The following is a 21,078-nucleotide window of genomic DNA, read 5'->3' as shown; positions in this document are numbered from 1 at the left end:
TAAATATTATACAATACATTACCAGAAATGTCCGTTTGTGCAAAATATTTCAACGCATTTTTTCCCTTAGGATACGCATTTTATTGAAAGTATAATGATAAAAACTCGTAAGGTATTCCATTTTTGGAATAAATTTTGCACTCCCCTACTCTGCTTATGATAACCTCTTACTCGGCTACATATCAAAGTCCAGCTTGAGGTGGGTACTAACAGTATTCCAAAATTCATTTGAGACATTTCAGCTGTTTTCCCGCGATACTTTCAGAAACGGTATGGTAGATTTCAGGGACGAAAAAAATTTAGAAATTGATCACCCTCCCACTTTAAAACAGAAATTTACAAACACGCTGGGATAAAATTTAACCGGAAGACAGTTTTTCAAGAAAGAGTTTGAACCACGATCAAATAGTTCTTAGGATGCTACATAGATTGACTTTTGAGAATTTATCTCCATACTACTAAAGGCGGAAGGCAGTTTAGTGTTCACGAATTTAAAGCATCCATTTTAAATCTTCCGAGTGAAATCTTTAGCCAAAAAGCTGAATGCTCAGAAGCCACTATTATCAGAAGAAAAGAATTTTCTTGTTTGGACTAAGGTTCCTATCCCGTCCTCCCTTTCTAACTATTCTACTACAGTAAAACCTGTCAACTCTCTAAGTTGGCTACGTGCTCATCTTGTCTTGGTTCGCCTTGAACCTGCATTTTCCCATAAGACATTCGTTACTTATTACTCTGTATGCTGGCCACCTGTCTATCTCTGAAGTTGACCGCATTGAAACAATGTTTACCCTATGATGATAATAAATTTATCTGCGTATCTTGGCCACGCAAAATACAGTTTTGTTATTTTTCTTAACTCTTTCCCATATGAGAGCCAGATGTTCTGTGTTTGTGGCTCGAGACAAAGAATCATGGATTCGCACGATTTGTTGGTGGAGGTCAATGACCAGAACACCACTGATAAAGGGGTGATGAAGGAAGATGTAAATAAGAAAAAACACGTACAGGAATTCAGGAAATGACCGTACGTATTTGTCTACCCTGTTTGTTTTGGTAAAACCATGACCCATATCGGCTCCTTTCATCAACGGGGAGCCTCAGTAATTCCGGAAAATTCTCAAGGTTAAAGGTAACCATTTCAGTTATCAACTATTGGTACCTGATGGCTTGACGAAAGGTAGCAGAGAATTTGAGTTATGAATTCCTTTAAGATTTCCTCAAAACATCTTTTGCTCCGAGGGAAACACTTGTACTTCATTAACAAGAGGTAGTTAACTACAAAATTAGAATTGTTAAATCGTTTATTTTTTCCATTGTACCATTTGACGGAAGATGCCAGGAATTTACCTGACAAAAAATTAATTCCCCCTGAGGAAGAAAACTTTCATCCCTGGTAGGGATAATTTCTTCCCCCCTCCCTCTAGAATTCTTTGAATGTTCATGAGGATAGAAATAGGGAACAATTTTTATTTTATAGACAAAAGTACTATAAATAAGAGCAAATGTTGTTAAGAAGATTGGTTTACCAGAACATCTTTCATATATTTAGCCTGTTTGTGCTAAATGAACCACACGGAAAATCTCAAGGACCACCTGATGAATCACCACCAAATTTGGTTAGGACGTAGTTCGTTTACAAAGACAATATTCAAACCGGAAGTGATAGAAACAAACCATTAAAGGTTTTTACATTGATCACTATAGAGTATAAACAGCAATAGCGACAAGTTGTTTCCAGCAATCTATTAAGCGTCTCAAGAATACATTTCAGCTACATCCTTCATTCTCTACTAAAACAGGAAGCGGTAGAAATCCACTACAACTTTCGGTTTCAGTATTGATCTACATGAAGCAAAAATGATGAGGTAGTGGGAATTTTTTTTAAAAATCAATTTGGTGTTCCAACAACACATATCATCTTTAATCTTAACACACTATTCAAATTGGAAATTTACTGTCTTTACCGTTGATAGCCATAGAATAAAAAGCGTAATAGATAAGAAGCATTTTTCCTGTAATAAATTAAGCTCACTGTTAATATATTCCATCTCTATTCTAATCTCTACTAGAACAGGAAGTGCCAGAAATCAAACACTTCTGGTTAACATCGATCATTATAGAAAACAAACAGTAACAGACAGCGAGAAGCAGATGACTGGAATCAATTAAGCGTCTCAGGAATATGTTCCATTTCCAGTCGCTTAATAAAAACTAGAAGTGGCTGAAAATAGACTATTTCCGATTTTAATGGTGATCGCTGCAGGTTAAAAACGGTAACAGATAGCGAGAACTGGTTTCCTGAAATCAGTTAAGCGTCCCAAGAATATATTCGTCTCCACTCAAAATTCTCTACTTAAACCGGAAGCAATACAAACCTACCACCATTTCCGCTTTGAATACTGAGAAAATATTACGCCATACAAACCAGACTCCACGTGGTGCAACACGTGTCACAGCTAATTATGGTCGTACTAAATGTGATGGGCAGCCATGCAATTGCTTCTTCGATCTGTTTGAAATGAAAAATGAAATCTTTAAGTTTTACGTCCCACGCTTATGCCAGTTAGGCTAAAGGAGGCTGTGATGATGAGAAATGAATGAAATAGTGGAATGAAGAAAGTGTGAGGAAACGGGAGAACCCCGAGAAAACCCACGAGCACGGTGTTTGTCCACCACAAAGTTCACACGGCGCGAGGTGGGATCGAACCAGGGACCCCAAGCACCGGAGGTGAACGCTCTACCACTGAGCCACCGCGCCAATGGAGGCAAAGTTTGGCAATTTGATTGCTCATGTCTTGCAAGAAATAGATAATAAAGTGTATATTGAATGTGATAATATTTATCTAAATACTACAATAAGGAATTTTTGTCAGCAAATTAAAAGCAAATGGGAGAAAGTCGGAAGACATAGACAGCGTTTTTTCCATTACTATTTCAGTGGTTTGATGGGTACTTCACTAGAACAAAATTGCCATGAAGAAGAAAGAAGTTCAGGAGATGCTAAGAGAGTGTCTAGGCCTTTTAGTTGATATGCCTAAGCAACAAAGTGGCAACACAAACGACGGCACCACCGCTAGAATATTTTTCAGGAATCCCGAGTAATCTGCAAAAATCACTGGAGTGGATCTCAAGTTAAATAAGCGTTTAGGCACTATCCTGGAGTGCATAAATTGTGATAAGAAAATTAATTTAGACAAATTTTAACGATTCGCAAAAGACACCATGGACATATACCTCCCAAACTACAGCTGGTATCCAATCTCTGTTAGCCTGCCTAAAATTTTATTTCACTGAAGAGAGATACTTGCTACATGTATATTGCCTATAGGGCAATTTTCAGAAGAGGCCCAAGAAGCAAGAAATAAAGATAGTAGACGGTTTCGAGAAAGATTTACGCGAAAAACTTCTCGAGTGGACACAAATACGGACTTAATCAATTGACTCCTTATCACCTCAGACCCATATATAGCAAGTCTACGAAGTTTTCTATATACAAATCACAGAAAGATGAACCAAGATATACGAGAGTTGTTAGAAATTGATAATACACTTCCAAAAGGAGACAATTCCGTCAAGTACAATTCCGAAGACAGATCAGATGAGGAAAGTGACTTCAGTGATTCTGAACAATGTTGTAAGCACCTACAGTTCTCAGTTAGATATTTTTGTTGCTTTTGTATTTCGTACTTGTTTTTGTTTTCAATAGTATTTTATGATCAAGATACTTTAGGGTCCCACAAACGTGTAGTTCACCACCATTTTCAATGTTTGCATGTAATTAGCATATTACATTTTTCATTTTGCCAATCTCTGCCAATCTCTTGATAATGCTTGTTTTAGTGTCACAACTACCATATTTAACACTGAAAAGTCGAATAGGTTGTTCTTTACTAAAATTGAATTTTTTTCCACCTAGATTGTTGAAATTTAACACTGTGCGGTAGATTGGCAGAGGTGGCCCAATTCCATGGCCCCCGAGATCCCCTTATATTACTCCCTTAGATTTCTTTCTTTGGGGTTATGTGAAAGATATTGTGTACAAAACATTAGTTCGTTATACTGTGCCCTTGCAACAACGCATCAGAGATGCAACTGATACAATCACAACAGACACTTGCAGAATGTGTGGCAAGAGATTGAATACCAGCTTAATATTTTGCGTATTATCAGGGGTGCACATGTTGAAGTGGTTCAAATCTTAAAGTGTATTAACTGTATTAAACGTTATGTATAGTTCAAAACTTAATGAGTAAAAGCATATGTGGTATAACGAATGTTCCATTTACTGTATCCAATTAAGAGTTACATTGTTTTCTTAACAGGGTAAACATTTATGAACATCCAATACTGTATTGTATCATTATAGATTTAATATTATACTTTTACTGTCCCTTGTTTTAAATATTTAATGAAATATCACTGTAATTGATATGGATTGTCCAAGTTGGCACATCATCATTCATGATGGATATGGAATTTTCACTTAAATTTGTAACCGTACAACTTACTTTTGCTCCAGGAACCAGAAATGAACAACACGATCAGTACATAGGCATGACGAAGAAAGAGCGTGCAAAGAACAAAGCAGTTTTCGAGTACATCTACACGAAGGGAAAGGCACAAAGGAATCAATCTTGATATGTGTCAATCGTTCTGGGGACTTGCACTTTCTAATGCTACTGTGAGAAATTGAGTATGATATTTCCAAGAGTGTCAGCCGTCCATTTATGATAAACTTCACTGTGGTGCATCTTTAACAATGCTGACCCAGAAAACACTGATGTTATCTATGACAAAGTATTGCACAATCAAAGATATTTGGTGTATTATAGGAACTATTGTAATTTCGTATAAGAGGTAGCAATACACATCGACGAAGTGTTGAACACACAGGTCTGTGGCTGAGTATAAGAAAAATATACAGATTTCCAAATTTTTGAATGCTGAGTACAGTCGGCAGCGAGTAGTGTTCTTTCCAGGTAAACTTCGGATTTCTCTCCCCTCTCCCGAAGAAAATCAAATCGTCCTCCGCCGGAGCAAAGATACATCAAATAGTACCCCAGTGAAGCCCTAACTAATTTTGAATTCTCCCTCGGACAAGCTTTTCTGGAAGAAAATGGGAACAAGTACTCCCCTATGAGCACATCATTAATCTTCATAAAGAAAAAATGAAATGAAATCTTTCGTTCCACGGTTATGCCGGCTAGGCTAAAGGAGACGACGATGATGAGAAATTAATGAAATGGGAGGAAACAGGAGAACCCCAAGGAAAACCACACACACGGTGTTTGTCCACCACAATAATTTTCATAGAAGATTATAAGTAGGTTCTAGTATATTTGTAATTCAGGATGTGGCTTAGATCCACCGTTTTGAACCTGAAACAAAAGGAATTATTGTCGCTGATAGTGGCTTCTTTAACACAAGAATTTCGAATTTGGATTTTCCTTTTTCAGGTTTACGAAAATCTTAAACCGAAGAATCGATGTAAAACGCGATTTGCATTAAAGATGAATTACATTGGGAAATACATAAAAAGTTTCACCTGCGTAACTATTTATGTTTGTTTAGGTTAGAAAATTATCAATCCATACAACATATAATACATATAATTAATATAAGGCAATACTAGCAAAGAAGAAAAAAAAATCACCCAGTGAGATTCCAATCAGGCTCAAAGGTGTTGAATCCCAACGCAAACAAACAACACGTACGGTTTCCCAAACAATTCGAGTTTTCCTTCAATTATATTGATATTTAAGAAACTCATTAACCTTCCGTGTTTGTTTCTATTTTACGATTTTTTTTTTGGTCGAAAAGCGTGTGAAAAAAAAACTAACACCCTATGGCCTACGGAATGTGGAAGTTCAGTACCGTGTTCACAAAAGTTCTCCACTGATTTCTAGCCTTAGCCAACTGGACACTGTTTCTACTTTGTATAGAAAACCGTGTGTGTGTATGTGTGTGTGTTACCTTTAATTACATCGAAGTTTTTTGCATTTGCTAAGGTACTATTTTGTTCTCAAAGTATCATTACATTAAGTAACACAAGAGAACCCAAGTATTTCAAACAGTGAACTGTGAGCTGTGTTCGCAAGTCTCGTTATATTTTCCCATTTCTTCTTTTTCTTCGAATGTGCTGTTCTCAAACTGGCTATTTTAAAGAACTTTTAAAGGATTAAATCACGCGCGCAATTATGTTTGGAGAAGAGTACACACAAAACACAGACCGTTATACTTATCCTATAAACAGTAATTTCACATAAATATGTTAGTAAATAAGTATCTGATATCAATTTACTGTATTGTATGCGATCTTCTTGAAGCAACCACTCAACGTTCAATAAACATACGGAAATCCCTTATTGTAACATTTTGATGATATTTCTGAAATAGTCATACGGAATAACATTTTGAATAAATTGTATCTGATAGTTATTTTAGCAACGTACTGCACAACAGAGCCCTGCACGGGCCGGGCGCGCCCGGTTCGACCCGGAATGTGCCCGGCCCGGCCCGGCCCGTTTCAAGCTGGACCGGGACCTAACCGGGCCGGCCCGGACACTGAAAGACGGATCGGAAAGTAATGTTAGTCTATGCTAATCGTAATGTGTTTGGGAAACTGACTCTTTATTCAAGACTGCAAAGTACTGTAATACTACTACTATTACTACTTCTACTACTAATACTACTACTTCTACTATTACTACTACGACCACTGCTAATACTACTACAACTGCTACGACTTAGCGTTAGGGTTGACATGTCTGGTGGTACTGAAATACCTTCTAAGTACAGAAAAAAAGGAGAAATACTAGTTACTATTTGCCGGTCTGCGTAGAATGTGAACCGATGCTTGATCCACGAGGGACAACGGTGGCTCATTAGGAAAAGGACTCACATCTGGTGCTAGAGGTCGTCGGATCAATCCCTGCTCGTGCTGTGAGCTTTATGGTGGACAAACACCGTGTGCATGGGAGTTTCTGGGGTGATCCCGCTTCCTCCCACTGTTTTCATTCCACAAATTCATCCTATCATCATTGATACGCCCTGAGCCGTAGTTACCTAAAGAACGTATGATAAAGTCAAGTACTTGACCTACTAAGTAGAATTTGGTACGCTACAATCAGACCACGGAGGCCAAAACCGTGAACTGGCCTGCTCATAAGATCAGCGCAATTTATAGGAATGTTCAATTAGCAAGGGAAATACCAAATGGTGTTACATGTTCCTGTATTGTTTATAGTATGATACTACAAATATAACAAAATATAATGATCAAATAAATCACCAAGACGCCAGGGTCGATTAGGTGTCTCTGGAACGGTGGCTCAGTGATTGAGCGTTCACCTCTGGTGTATGGGGTCCCTGGTTCGATCCCAGCTCTCGTCAAGTGAACTTTGTTGTGAAGAGTTCTCGGCGTTCTCCCGTTTCCTCCCACTTTATTCATTCACCATTTCTCCTTCAACCTAGCCGGCATAACTGTCGGACGTAAAACTCAAAGATTTCATTTTCATTGCTTTGTTTTCGTATTACTAGTAATAGTAGTAGTGGTATTCGCTGTCGTATTAGTATAGTAATGAATAGTAGCAGTAGTGATAGTAGTAGCAGTGGCAGGAATAGTGGAATTAGCACTAGCATTCGTAATAGTAATAGTAGTACTAGCAGCAGTAGTTGTAGTATGACATAAGGTGTAGCGGTTTTACATATCTTCTCTGTTACTCGTAATGCACTAATGAGTGTAGTATAAGACTTTTACGTCCATGAGCTGTATTATTGTACCTAGGTATGATAAACATGGCTGGACAGAGCAAGCACAGATAACACATAGACAGACAGAATAGGGATATAGAAAACAAACCTTGGGTAACCTTTTACAGGATTTTCCCATTCCAGAAGGACAAATAGACATTGCAATATTATGACGACACATTTCTCATTTTCCATTGCATATTGAAGGATTGACTTGACTTATCAGACTTGGTTGTTCTCAGGCCGGTTACGCCCGGCCCGATTGCAGCCCGACTCGAGATTCGGGCCGGGCCGGGCACAGAATACAGATCCATCCGGGCCGGGGTTTGCAGGGCTCTGGGGCACAATCATGAATATCGCACAGAATTATGATAATATGATTTCATATTACCAAGAATTATTCTTTGTAAGACTTCATGAACTACATAATGTATGCATCCCAGAAATATCCACTTTATGGCCTTGAATTATTACAACCGGATAACAACATGTATCCCGATTATACATGATCATGATGCTTGCTTTATTTCCTTGGGTTAAATATTGGTAAGTAGGTCCGGAAGTATGAAATCTAACATAAGCCTTACGATTTTGGACCTACTCTACCGCGCAAACACCGTCCAGAGGTTGCATTGGATCACTAATAACAAAAAGGTACGCTTACACGTCACATTGAAAAAGAAAATAACTCGACAACTCTTCAACTCACCTGCTTTTCTATAACATCAGCCGGCCAACCTCTCACATGGTTTACTAAGTCATCACGATAATGATTTGCCAAGCTAGGTGTAAGATGAGGTCCTTGTGGTCGCAGAGCATGAAGTGAGCTGCCACCTGCTTGCGCTAGACTTTGCAAAGAGCTCAAACTACTTGTAGGGCTGTTAACTGAAACAGAAGCAAAAATTACTTCCAAATTTTAATTTTTTTCCTACTTGATAAGAATTGAAATATCATTTTTTTTTAAAATTACTCCAATTAAAACCATAAACAATGTGTTCTTCTCATAATTTTGAAAGAGCATTTGCTCATACCATTGTCAACGAATTAAAATTAAAGGCTATATATAAGATTTATTAGCGTGGAGTAATATCATAAATAATAATGCTAAGGTTCAAGAGATCATTGGCGTATAACGAAGTTCGTCAAGGAGGGGTTCAAGCACTGAAGTTAAAACAATGTGCACACAGCTTAACATGATGTTTATTATTATTCCAAATCTTGCTCAAGAGCAGTGGCGGATCTAGAAGACGCTCGTGCCCTCTGAGGGGAAGACAGAACTATTTGGTTACTTCAGCGAGATGAAACGAAAAAAGTTTTCTATTGATCATTATATTACAGCAATATTTTGCTCTCAATCAACTGTTAATACAAACTAGTTAAGATATTCAAATGTTACAGTGGGTAATATTTTGCACCTCCTCTGAACCTTCCATCGTTTTGTGCAACAAGGAAGAAATACGAACTTTCTGTGGCGTAAAGGCGGATCCAGAAGGAGCTGCGCGCCCTCCTCCAGGGGAAATATAACTGTGTTGTTTCAGCGAGACGACAAAATATATCTCGGGTGTTTGTGCACAGGGTATTAAGTTAGGAAACTCCATTTTCCAGTTACTTCCAGAAAAGTATTACTAGAAAGGATATTTTTACCAACAGAGATAAAAGAAACCAGTTAAAATAGAGGTAATATACCTTTTTCTTCAATGTTATGAATTTAGAATATCTTGCTTTATAGAGACTTGTTTTTTCCCCTATGGTAACATAATGTCTCCAGATCATTTATACAGAGCTTGTTTCATTATACAGAGGTACTTAATGGGTTGAGTTACAAATTTCTTGTTTTATAAATTTGAATTGCCCTACAAACAGCAATCTTCAAGAGTGATTCGTTTCTTTGGAGGTAAAATTTTGAAACTAGCGTACTTAATAAATTATTTACCTCTGATACATTATTATTAGTGTATTATTCGAATTAATGTCTAATACCCTAAACTCAATAACGTGGGAGGGAATATGTAATAGTATGCAAAAATACTTATTGTTGTGCTGTATATATATATTTCTTTATCTGCAAAGTTGATATAAACACATTCAAAACATGAAGAAATTTTGTCTCGCCAGATAAAGAAAATTGATCACTGGATGTGTGATGGTCTTATTCTGGGGGTGCAATATAGTCGCCAAGGTGGAAACACATTTAAGATTTATATTCAGGTACAGTAAAACCTGTCAACTTGGCCACCTGCTCATCTTGGCCTGGTTCATCTTGAACCTGCATTTTCCCCACAAGATATTCATTACTTATTACTAGGTAAGTTGCCCACTTGCCTATCTTGGAAGTAGGTCGCATTGAAGTAAGGTTTACCCTATGATGATGATGATAAATTTAGCTGTGTATATTGGCCACGCAAAATGCCGTTTTATTATTTTTCTTAACTCTTTTCCATATGAGACGCAGATGTTCTGTATTTGTGACTGGAGACAAAGCAGCACGGATTCTCACGATTTGTTCTCGGAGGTCAATATCCAGAACACTTCACAGATAACGGAGTGGTGAAGAAAGGTGTGAATAAGAAAAAGCACGTCCCGGAATTCAGGAAATGTTTTTACACTGTTTTGGTAAAACCATTAATTATTTTGGCTCCTTTCATCAGTGGGAAGCTTTAGTAATTCCGGAAAATTCTCAAGGTAAAAGCTAACCATTTCAATTGTCAATCATTAGCACCTGACGGCTTGTCAAAAGGTAGCGGAGGATTTTAGATATAAATTCTATTAAAATATTCTCAAAACATCGTTTACTCCGATGGAAACCTTGTAGTTCATTAACAAGAGTTACAGCATTTATTGATTGTTTGTGTTATTGTTTTCAATCCGAATAATTCAGTGTACCAGACTAGATTTCAGGAAGAGAAAGGTGGTAATTCAACTGTGGTAATTTTTTCTAGTATGTATATTGTTATAATTTAGAGTATATACATTATTTTAAAATGGCTGTCGTGGCATTGCTTATTAAAAGTTCACAATCAAGTGTTATTAGAAATTCTATTCTAAAAATACACCAATCACACTTATTTTCTGTAAGTTTGCCACTTTTCAATGTAACCGATAGTGGCCAATATAAACAGGTTTCACTGTAAGATGGTACATAATAGGTTAAATATTTATCATTATAAGGGTAAATAGTGGTACACATTGTTTAAGGTTTCAAAGGCTTCTTCTCCTCCCGTTCCTTAAAAAAAGAAAAAAAAAATACAATACCTGGATATCCAAAGTACTTTCAGTTGCAACCAGATACCTCTACTATCGTTTAGTTAACGCCTGGATCTTGAATTCCACAACGAAAGGTGTCTAAAATCTGCGTTGCGAATAATTCCTTCACAGCATGTTGCACAGCGCGGTGATAAAGGAAGTTCTCCCCTGCCAGAAAGTGCTTGAGATACCAGAAAAAAAAAGAAAGAAAAAAAGAAAAACAAAATAAAAGTGGACGAATCTTCAGGAGAATGCGATCCACGAGAAACGCTAATGGAGAGTCTGCACTTCTTGAGTGACATGTGGGAACTGCATGTAATGTCACCAATTACTCTATGCTTGCGGATAAGTTTGCGGTTCATTTCATGAAGTCCAGCACTTTCACGATTCTTAGTCATAGTGGGGGGAGCGAGGAATGAACTGTTCGAGCACTCCATCATGGACCACCGTACAAGCTGTAACACCACCTGCGAGTGTAAGGGTGGTTTTGGAACCGTGCTGGCCACTGATCACGATGCCACAAATCTCGTGACTTCCTACAACTGTCGTACCCGATCAATTTTTTATTAAAAGTGATAATACGATGGAAGACAGCTTTCCGATTATTCCGTACGCTGAGAGTATCGCACATCTCTGACAGCGATTCATGTTTGCAAGTGCCAACTTTGATTCATCCTTACCAATTGCGAGGAGCCAACTCGTCTCCAATTATACGGACATTTTAGCCAGGGTCTGCTTTTGCGGTGTTTCCGACAATCTCATCATAACATGCTGTTGGATGGAGCCAGCGGATTTCATTTTTCACTGTTATGTCACCAACACGAAATTTCACGAATTTACAACGTACAAAGCACTTACCACTCTTGCCTCCAATGCACCGTTGATCATTTTCTTGGTTGGGTGTGCAGGAAGTCCCAGTTTGAATTTATAAATGCAAAACAATTTACAATTGCGTGTTCTCTATGGTGCACTTTCACACGGCCCTGTTCAATAGAACACTGCTCAGTACCGTGCCGTGAAAAATCAGCGTCCAGGGCAACAGTATACGACGGCGCCCCGTACATATGAGTGAGGTCGACAGACCAGCCGCGAAGCGCCACCATGGCTGGCGTGAAGCGTAAGAAAACTTTCAAAAATAAACCCTGCTTTACTTGATTTTGAGCACTTTTTATTATTTTTCCTTCCATTTGACATATGTACACAAGCATTTTCCCAACATGAGTATCATTATAGGACCACTTCCTAAAGCAGGAAGACTATTTAAGTACATATAAGTAATATTGCAAGTAAGTTTTCCTCTCTTTTTCTTTTCTTTTTCCTCCCGATTTTTGCGCCCCTTCCTCAGCGTTCGGAGCAGTCGCCCCGCTCTCCCTCCTACGGCAAGGCATTGACACTGCCTCCCGACTGACTGGATACTGAGTTTCTCACGTTCTACATGTAGCCTTAGTACATCCATTGTTGCAGTACAAGGGTGGTTTCCTACCAAAGTAAAATCAGACATTCCAATCGCACAATGGAACTCGGTTGAATATGCTTGTTTAAACACTTTCTAAAGACACTATGGCTGACATTTTGAATCGGTTTTCACATCTGGTTATGAAAGCTGAAACCAACATTACTTCTTTAAATAAAAGCAATTAGTCTTCATCAACTGTATACGATGTATACTGTACTGTCAATTGATGAATACTGTACTCGTATTAACCACTCAATACTAATGTGCAGTAATGTTTATTACTCGACGGGGTATTTGTTCAGATATGTATGTTTATGATTCTTACTACATTTAATATATATAAACTCTCAAATACCTACCTTTCCTTGCATCCACTCCATCCTGGCTTTCAGAATGCGTGGGTGTTGGCGGTCCCTCAGTAATAGTAGCATTATTTGCAGTATCCACTTTCAAAGGCGCCAATGGAATTTGCGTTCCACCTGCAACTGGAAGAGAAGACGCTCCCCCTTCATAACCACTACTACCTCCCGCACTTCCGTTACCACTATTGCCACCACCTCCAGGTTCTAACGTTACTTGACGAGACAGAAGTAACGCAGTCTGTATTGTCTGAAGCGCTTTCTGTGGTGATATATCTGATTGTTCTAGATTTTGTAGCCCTTTCGCACCAGTAATTTGTGAAAGAAGCCTAGGTAAGCTCGCGAGGGAAACGGGAGTGTTCGAAGAATTTGAGGTAGTAACGATACAAGGATTTGTAGTCAGAGAGGTCTGCACTACTGATGCTGGCACAGGCTGGATTTGCGACTGTGACTGAACCTGGCTCTGAATGACATGCGACTGAGGTTGCACCTGCGTCGGATTCTGTGATGAGGGCTTTCCTAGAGGGAAGGTCTGAGATCGCTGAAGAGGAGGACCTCCTATAGGTCCAGTGGGATGTGAAATTAACCGGGGCAATGCTGCAGCCAACAAAACTGGACCTGCAGTGTTGTGTATTTCTTGCGATCCTGCGGAAGTGTGGGAGTACGTAGTTTCGTAAGTCGGCGTGCTATCTCCAGGAGAAATATCCATATCTTGAGTCTGGGATTCTAGAAGAAAAAGGAAAAAAACAGAACATTAGAAATGTCATGTACGTACTGAATACCACATCATATACAATTTACAGTAGTTTGGGAGCTTTTCAAATCTCAACTAGGGAAGTTTGTGCGTAAGTATAACTCGGAAGACACACTCAATCGTGAATACACTGATAGATGAATATCTGTTTAATTTTGAAACTCTGGTAGGAAATGGAAAACGAGATCATGGAACTGAAGACATTAATTGATTCGTTCGCTATTTTGAACTTTAGCTCCATTTTAAGAAATGGAATTGGGTTGTGCGTGGAATGTGAATGTACACGTTAATGTGTGATATAAACCACCAATTCCTACGGGAACTCGAATCATATAATTCCTATGCCCAAAAACGCTAATAAATTACCTATAAGAAAACACACTGTAATAAACAACTCTTGCGCGTGTGATAAAAAAAAAAAAAAAAACATGAGGTTCCATTCATAAACATGCTACACAGACTTACATAAACGAAAAGGGGAAAAAATCAAATTTTAATTACTAAAAAAAATTAATTACTAATAAATTTTAATTGCTAAAATAAATTTAATTACTAATATGCAATATTATGGTTATTATAGGTTTAGATCATTTCCCTTAAGACATGTAAAAACATTTTTCCGTCAAACAGATACCTAATTCAACAGTATTATCTAAGTTTTTTTTGGCAGCAATTTCAAAAGATTGCTTGAAATTGTTTCTTACTTCATGAATATGTTAAAGGAAAAAAGTATGATTTGCACCAGTTTCTAAATGACTCATCACCATAAATTCATTTCTATTTCAAGGGTTTAAAGCAATACGATAATAAGGTATTTTCCTTCCAGCTTAATGTATTCTTTTAAGCCAGCCGTAACGCTCTACCATTGGAAATATTTTTAAATATACCAACAATATTACTTTATTTCTGTATTAGACCTGACACATTATGATTAATTACTATATCTACACTGATTAGAAATAAACAAGAGGCCATATTACAAACATCCAGGCAACAATATTATAATTACCAATATACTACAGTTTTAAAAACAAATAAATAATAATAAAAAAAAACTCTCAGTACCTTCACAAAGCTCGTATTCGCTTGCTGGATTTGTCTACTCTTCCGTTGGGCAGAGAATGTCTTGAAATATGGCCCATGCTGATACCAACCGTCTTAGTAAATATTCTCGGGCTATCACAGCCAGGAGAGGACATTGGCATCTGAGGTTTCAAATGCAGATATTGCAATCACCTTCAAGGATTGTGATTAAGAGACCAAAGACATGTGGGCATATTATATATATATATATATATATATATATATGGTGACTATTTAGGGGTGAACTATGGATGGGGGCATGTGATTGAGGGAAATGCTAGCTCCAGATTTGTTGTGGATACGAAAAATGGCCTTGCCGAACGCGTTTTTTGTTCCTGAAAATGGTCTAAAAGATAGGACTGAGTTGAAACCTACTGTCTCTATTAAGACTGTTTCTTTCACGTGAGATAGCTAAGGATTTCTTTATTATTCTGTCCCAGTAATTCCTACACTTGGCAGCTATGGTGATATTTATAAAAGGTCAATCCAAATGAAATCGACCAATTTCCAGGTCAAAGGTTGCTGACAAAATTTATTTATTTTTGAAATTTTTACCTAAGATTGTACCACATTTAGGGAGTTGAAAACAGGTATTCATTTATTTTTTAGCCGCGCAAGGTTGATTTGTGGCAGTCATTTTGTATAGGCGCCTGAACGTATTTTGCACTTTTCAGAAGATTCCGTTAAACGCTGTAAGCTTTTGGGTTTTAAAGATAATGAGTTCAATCCAAAACCATATAAAAGATGATGAAATGGACAACATTCTGTGTTCTGTGCACATTGAGACGTACTTTAGAGCGTTGAAAAAAGCTCTGAACATTGAGGTTGGAAACCTAGAAATCGCCATTTTGGAATGTACATTTTGAAACTAAGTAAATAAGACTCACCTTCAATCCTTTGTCTACATTGAGACTAGATAGTAAACAACATCCCAAACAAATTTTAGATCTGAGAACCTTATACTTGATTTTTTGAAATTTTTTAAACTTTACGAATTTTCGAAAATCGTGTATTTTCACCATCAAATATCTCAAGGAGGACAGAAGTGAAAAATCCCAAATTTGCACAAAATAGACGATAGTTGTGCAGTAACAAGTGAGTAAAATTGCATTACTGAGACTCGAGTAGTTTCTGTGGTATAAGTTGTTGCAGTGTTGGAAAAGTCACGATTTTAAAAACTGAACAGATGTGCAGGTTTTGTATTGATATAGTATCTCAGGCATACAATTTATCTATGTTTCATCAGAAAAAGTGCAGTCAAACAGCAAGAAATTCTAGATTTGCTACTTGTATAAGAATTATTAATACCAAGGTCATATCATATTTTTGTACCTCTGACGAAAACACAAATCAGATGTTATGAATACTCACAATCAGACGAATTTACTGATTGCAATATTCCAGTACTTCCAGAACATAGCATGTTGTCATTTCCACCTAATGATACCGTAGCCTGAATTTATGACAGAAATAGCAGATTGGGGAACTGAAGACATCAGTCAGGAAAATAACGATTTTTTTTATCACTTTTTCCATCCACATTGCCCAAGAACCTCTTTTAAACTATATACGAATGACAAAGTGTGGGTGTCAATCAGTAAGGTTCGCCAGAAACTCTCACCTACAGGGTTCACAACTCCTACAGGTCGTACTTTCAATATCACTGCCAAACTCTGTACACAAATTAGTCAACTATTTACCTCACTGATGTCTTAACAGCAGCGCTATAGGCAGAAAAAAAATAACAGACGACTTTCGTTTTCTGTACAAGATATGATTCATAAATTAAGCACATTTTACTCATTTAACATTACTATCGTATTATTTTGAGTTTTGCTACAAAGTTTATATTCACTCCAATGGCGCTTCATATTGTCCCAGTGAAGAAAACACTTATAACTCAAAAACTGCTCGAGTCTCAGTGATGCAATTTTACCCAGTTCTTACTGCACAACTATCGTCTATTTTGTGTAGATTTGGCATTTTTCACTTCTGTCCTTCCTGAGAACGGTATTCACCAGGTTATGGCATATGCTGATGATGTGAATTTAATAGGGGATGATAGAACAATAGAAAGAAATGCGCAGATCTTATTAAACGCTTGCAGGGACATGGGTTTAGAAGTAGATGCAGAGAAAACTAAATACATGGAAGTGTGTCGGGACCGGAATACAGCTAATTATGGATGCGTTAAAATATTAAATAATACTTTTGATAAAGTGGATATTTTCAAATATCTAGGATCAATATTAACAGAGGAAAATCAGATTCACGGAGAAATTAAATGTCGACTAAAAGCAGGGAATTCGTGTTACTATTCGGTTCAAAATCTCTTGTAGTCGCGAATCCTGTCGAGGAATTTGAAGCTTAAAATATATAAAACAATAATCATGCCTGTTGTTCTGTATGGCTGCGAAACATGGTCACTTACTCTGAGGGAAGAACATAGACTGAAAGTATTTGAGAACAAGATCCTGAGATGAATATTCGGACCCAAGAGGAACGGGAATAGCGGAAACTTTATAACGAGGAACTACATAATTTATACGGTTTACTCAACATTGTTAGGGTCGTCAAGTCTAGGAGGCTTACGTAGGCAGGTCATGTAGCTAGAATGGAAGAAAGTAGAAACGCTTTCAAAGACTTGACTGAAGACCAATCGGAAAACGACCACTAGAAAGACCCAGACGCAGATGGGAGGACAATATTAAGATGGAGCTCGCAGAGATTGGAATACAAAGTAGAAACTGGATGCAGTTGACTAAGGATAGAAGTCAGTGGAGAGCTTTTGTGAACGCGGCATTGAACCTCTGGGTTCCATAGGCCATAGAGTTAGTTAGTCCTTCCTGAGATATTTTATGGTGAAAATACACAATTTTCAAAAATTCGCAAAATTTAAAAAATTCCCCAAAATCAAGTATATAGTTCTCAGATCTGAAACTTGTTTAGGACGTTGTCTATTATCTAATCTCTATGTAGACAAAGAATTAAAGGTGAATCTCATTTATTACGTTTCAAAATGTAGTTCCAAAATTGCAATTTCTAGGTTTCCAACTTCAATGTTCAGAACTTCTTTTCTCAATGTTCTGAAGTACGTCTCAATGTGCGCAAAACAAAAAAATATTGTCCATTCCATTATCTTTCATATGATTTTGGTTTGAACTCATTATCTTTAAAACCTAAAAAGTTACAGCGTTTAACGGAATGCACTAAAAAGTTCAAAATGTGCTCAGGCGCCCATACAAAGTGGCCGCTACGACAAAACCTATGCGGCTAAAAATAAATGAATGCCCGATTTCAACTCCCTACATGTGGTACAGACTTCGGTACAAAATTAATAAAAACTAAATTTTGTCAGCAACCATCATTGGTCGATTTCATTTGGATTGTTCCAAAACTGACTCTGTATCCCAGTTCTATGCTATGCTTTTCAAGTAATGACTTTTCGAGTTGCTGAAGTCTTATGTAGCTGTTGTGTTCTTTGCATTGTTTCTACGGTACGTCTAGTTTGCCTTATGTATGATCTGCCACACCTCTTGTTTCAGTTGTTTCAAATTCATCCCATAGCATATTTATATTGAACTGCTGTCACATAAAAAGAAGCAGTGGAAAAATAACTATAACGTAAGATGTTTTGTACTGCAGTCAAAGACAAATTCCATTGACCTTCCGATGAATTAGAGAACTCCAAAAACCCATTGAGATCGGAGTTGCCAACTTCGAGGGAAGGGGTGAGTTATTTTGTGTTCAAAACTCCTATCACAGATATTCTTATTCCAATAATTTAAGACAAGTATTTACATTTCTGTAATTTACTCCTTTCTCGGGAGGAGATATCAAAGTAATAGCAGATAGTATTTTTCAAAAAGTGCCTGTTGGAGAATACAATACTTAAAAGATTGAAAGTGAACAGGAAAGGTGTGGAACGTGAAACTGTAAGATATAAGAAACTGGTGCGGGAGATAGGAAACGAGTTAGTGTGGACGTGATCAGAAAAAAGAGTAAGGAGATTAAACTAACTGAGAAGTGAAGAAGAGAATGTGGTCTGAACTAGTGTACAGAATGTTAGTGTTCGTAAGAGGAAGTGCTCACAAGTTAGAAGAATGGGAAAATAGTTTTCGAAAAAAAAAAAAAAAAAAAGAGAGAGAGCCTAAGATTAAGAAAGAAAGGAGAAAGAGGATAAAGTAGAGAGTGAGAAGAATAGAGTAGGATAATAGGATCAGTGCAGCTTACGGAAGGAGAATGAAAATGATTAACCCTGGATTACAAATTTAAACTGAAAGAGAAGGTGGATATGAAAGAATTAGTTTATACAGTAGAAGATGCAATTATGGACGTGAAGGACAAAGGTGAAAATTAAAGGATAATAAGAGCGGTGGTGGTAGTGAGTCAAAATCCACACGTAAAAAAGGGGAACCTTAAAAACAGAAAAGACGGCTTATAGCAGGGGCGGATCCAGGGGGGGGGGGATCGGGGCGAAAAGAGGACACTTTCTTATTTTATATATATAAATAAATCCCATCTCAGAGTTTGAAGCTCTTATAATTAGCTCTAATTAACAGTATGACAACCCACCGCCCCCCTCTCCCCCCAGAAGTCGGTCCTGGATTGGCCCCTGACTTAGAGAGATAGAAAGAGAAAAGATATAGTGACAAGGGAAGTGCGGTGAGTGTAATGGAGAAAGTATGGTATGAAAGAAAATTGGATGCTCTATGTGACGAACATACACCACGTCCCAGAAGAAGAGATGAAGGGTGAAATACTCAAGGAGGTAGAAGACAAGGTTTTAAAAACTGGGTGAGGAGATGGTATAGGAATGAATGCGCGCAAAAGAATTTACTGCCATGAAAGGAGTGATGTATACAACAGCACGGAAAGGAACTTCATAAGAAATATGGAGAGAGAAACAGAGGAAATAGATAGTGAAGAATGAAGGACACAGAGAAGTTTCATAGCCTACTAGAGAGGAACGGATATAACAAAGAGATATGACAGAAAAGCAGAATAGAAGAGAAAAGAAAGGGAAGAAGACAGTAAAAGTAAGAAAAGAAGAAATGAGACGAGAGAAAGAGTATTGGAGAGAAGACGGAAGTGCTGAAAGGGTTATTAAGAAAAGATGGAGTGAAGACGTTCAGAAAAGGATAAAGGAGAGTTCTGAACATAGTTAAGAAGCCGACTAATAGAAGGAAGAACAACATGTGAACAAGAGAAGTAGTGTATAATATATAATGTAAGGATTGTGATATGAAATACATTGGGGAAACAGGGAAAAGAAAAAGAATAAAACGACATAGGGACGATGTGAGACTTGAAAGTGGCAAATTAATGAACTGGACAAGCGGACTGTTGATACAGGAGCTGAGGGAAAAGTGTTGAAACAAACAGAAGAAAGACAGCAGGTCTAAAATTATTCCTGTATATTTGAATATTGTTGTATTTATAATTAGATACAGTTATGTATATTTTTTTGTAACATTTATGGTTATATACGCTAAGCATCAAGGGGGAACCAGAAAAGGGGGGTCTGGTATCGAAATAGAGACAGGTAAATAGTTTGACAGATGTTAGCCTGGAAAAGATAACAAGTGACTGGTAACAGAATCCAAGCAGGTGGTAGATTGGACAGGTGTCAGAAAATAAATAAAAGAGGAGGATGTTAGAACTTTCACTTCGGGGTGTATGAGTGTAATTACAGACAAATAAGACAGTTTCGTATGTAATTTCTATTTTTGCTCAAGACTGGCGATGTGAACATGTAGCTCAGTGGATATCCTGTACGGAGTCTATATTTTATATATATATATATATATATATATATATATATATATATATATATATATATATATATAATGTATGTGTATGTGTGTGTGTGTGTGTGTGTTGTTCTCAAGCGTTGTGTTGATCCATAAGGTGATCAAGGAATTTCCTTTTTCGCTTTTAGACACGCCCATAGTAGTGTTTCGTCATGTTAAGAAAGTAATCCGTTTTAATCTGGAAACAGAAGTTTTATTTTTAAAATACTGAAAATCAAGTTGAAGATAATGTTTGCCATGTGTTTCTGTTAATAATTGATAAATATTCATTGTAAACGTTTTCTCTTCTCTGCCACGTGTTTGTGCAGAAATTCATTGCTCACGGAGGAATATTAGTGATGCATTCATCCTACTGAGTTACGCGCCAACTACAGCAATGGATACTCAAGAAGTTACATTGATGCACAGTATTTTCTAGATTTTTGTGCATAACAAGTAAAATTCATACAAAATTCAACAACGCCTACAACTCTTCTTCTATAAAGTAACACCTGAATTTTATGTATAGAGTTTTGGGATATATGACGAACATTGGTGATATTTCTCTCTTCTGGTTACCACATTTGAAAGAAAGAAAACACAAGGGATAATGCTCCAAAGAAAGTGAACAAACAATGC

The 21,078-nt window shown here is 37.3% G+C and overlaps 1 protein-coding gene across 1 annotated transcript in view; it reads right to left on the bottom strand.

The window, feature by feature from the left end:
• wcy (WW domain-containing adapter protein with coiled-coil wacky) overlaps positions 1–21,078 on the bottom strand; it is a 153,836-nt gene that overhangs the window by 16,008 nt on the left and 116,750 nt on the right. Inside the window, exons 7-8 of the mRNA XM_081743479.1 lie at positions 12,811–13,536; positions 8,462–8,637 (exon numbers count right to left, since the gene is read on the bottom strand). Of these exons, the coding sequence (XP_081599605.1) occupies positions 8,462–8,637; positions 12,811–13,536 (902 nt within the window). The remainder of the gene's footprint in view (positions 1–8,461; positions 8,638–12,810; positions 13,537–21,078) is intronic.

This window comes from Thermobia domestica, chromosome 17, assembly GCF_964235325.1.
Source record: "Thermobia domestica chromosome 17, izTheDome1.hap1.1, whole genome shotgun sequence".
Lineage (NCBI taxonomy): Eukaryota > Metazoa > Arthropoda > Insecta > Zygentoma > Lepismatidae > Thermobia > Thermobia domestica.
This window is presented reverse-complemented; position numbering and strand designations above follow the sequence as displayed.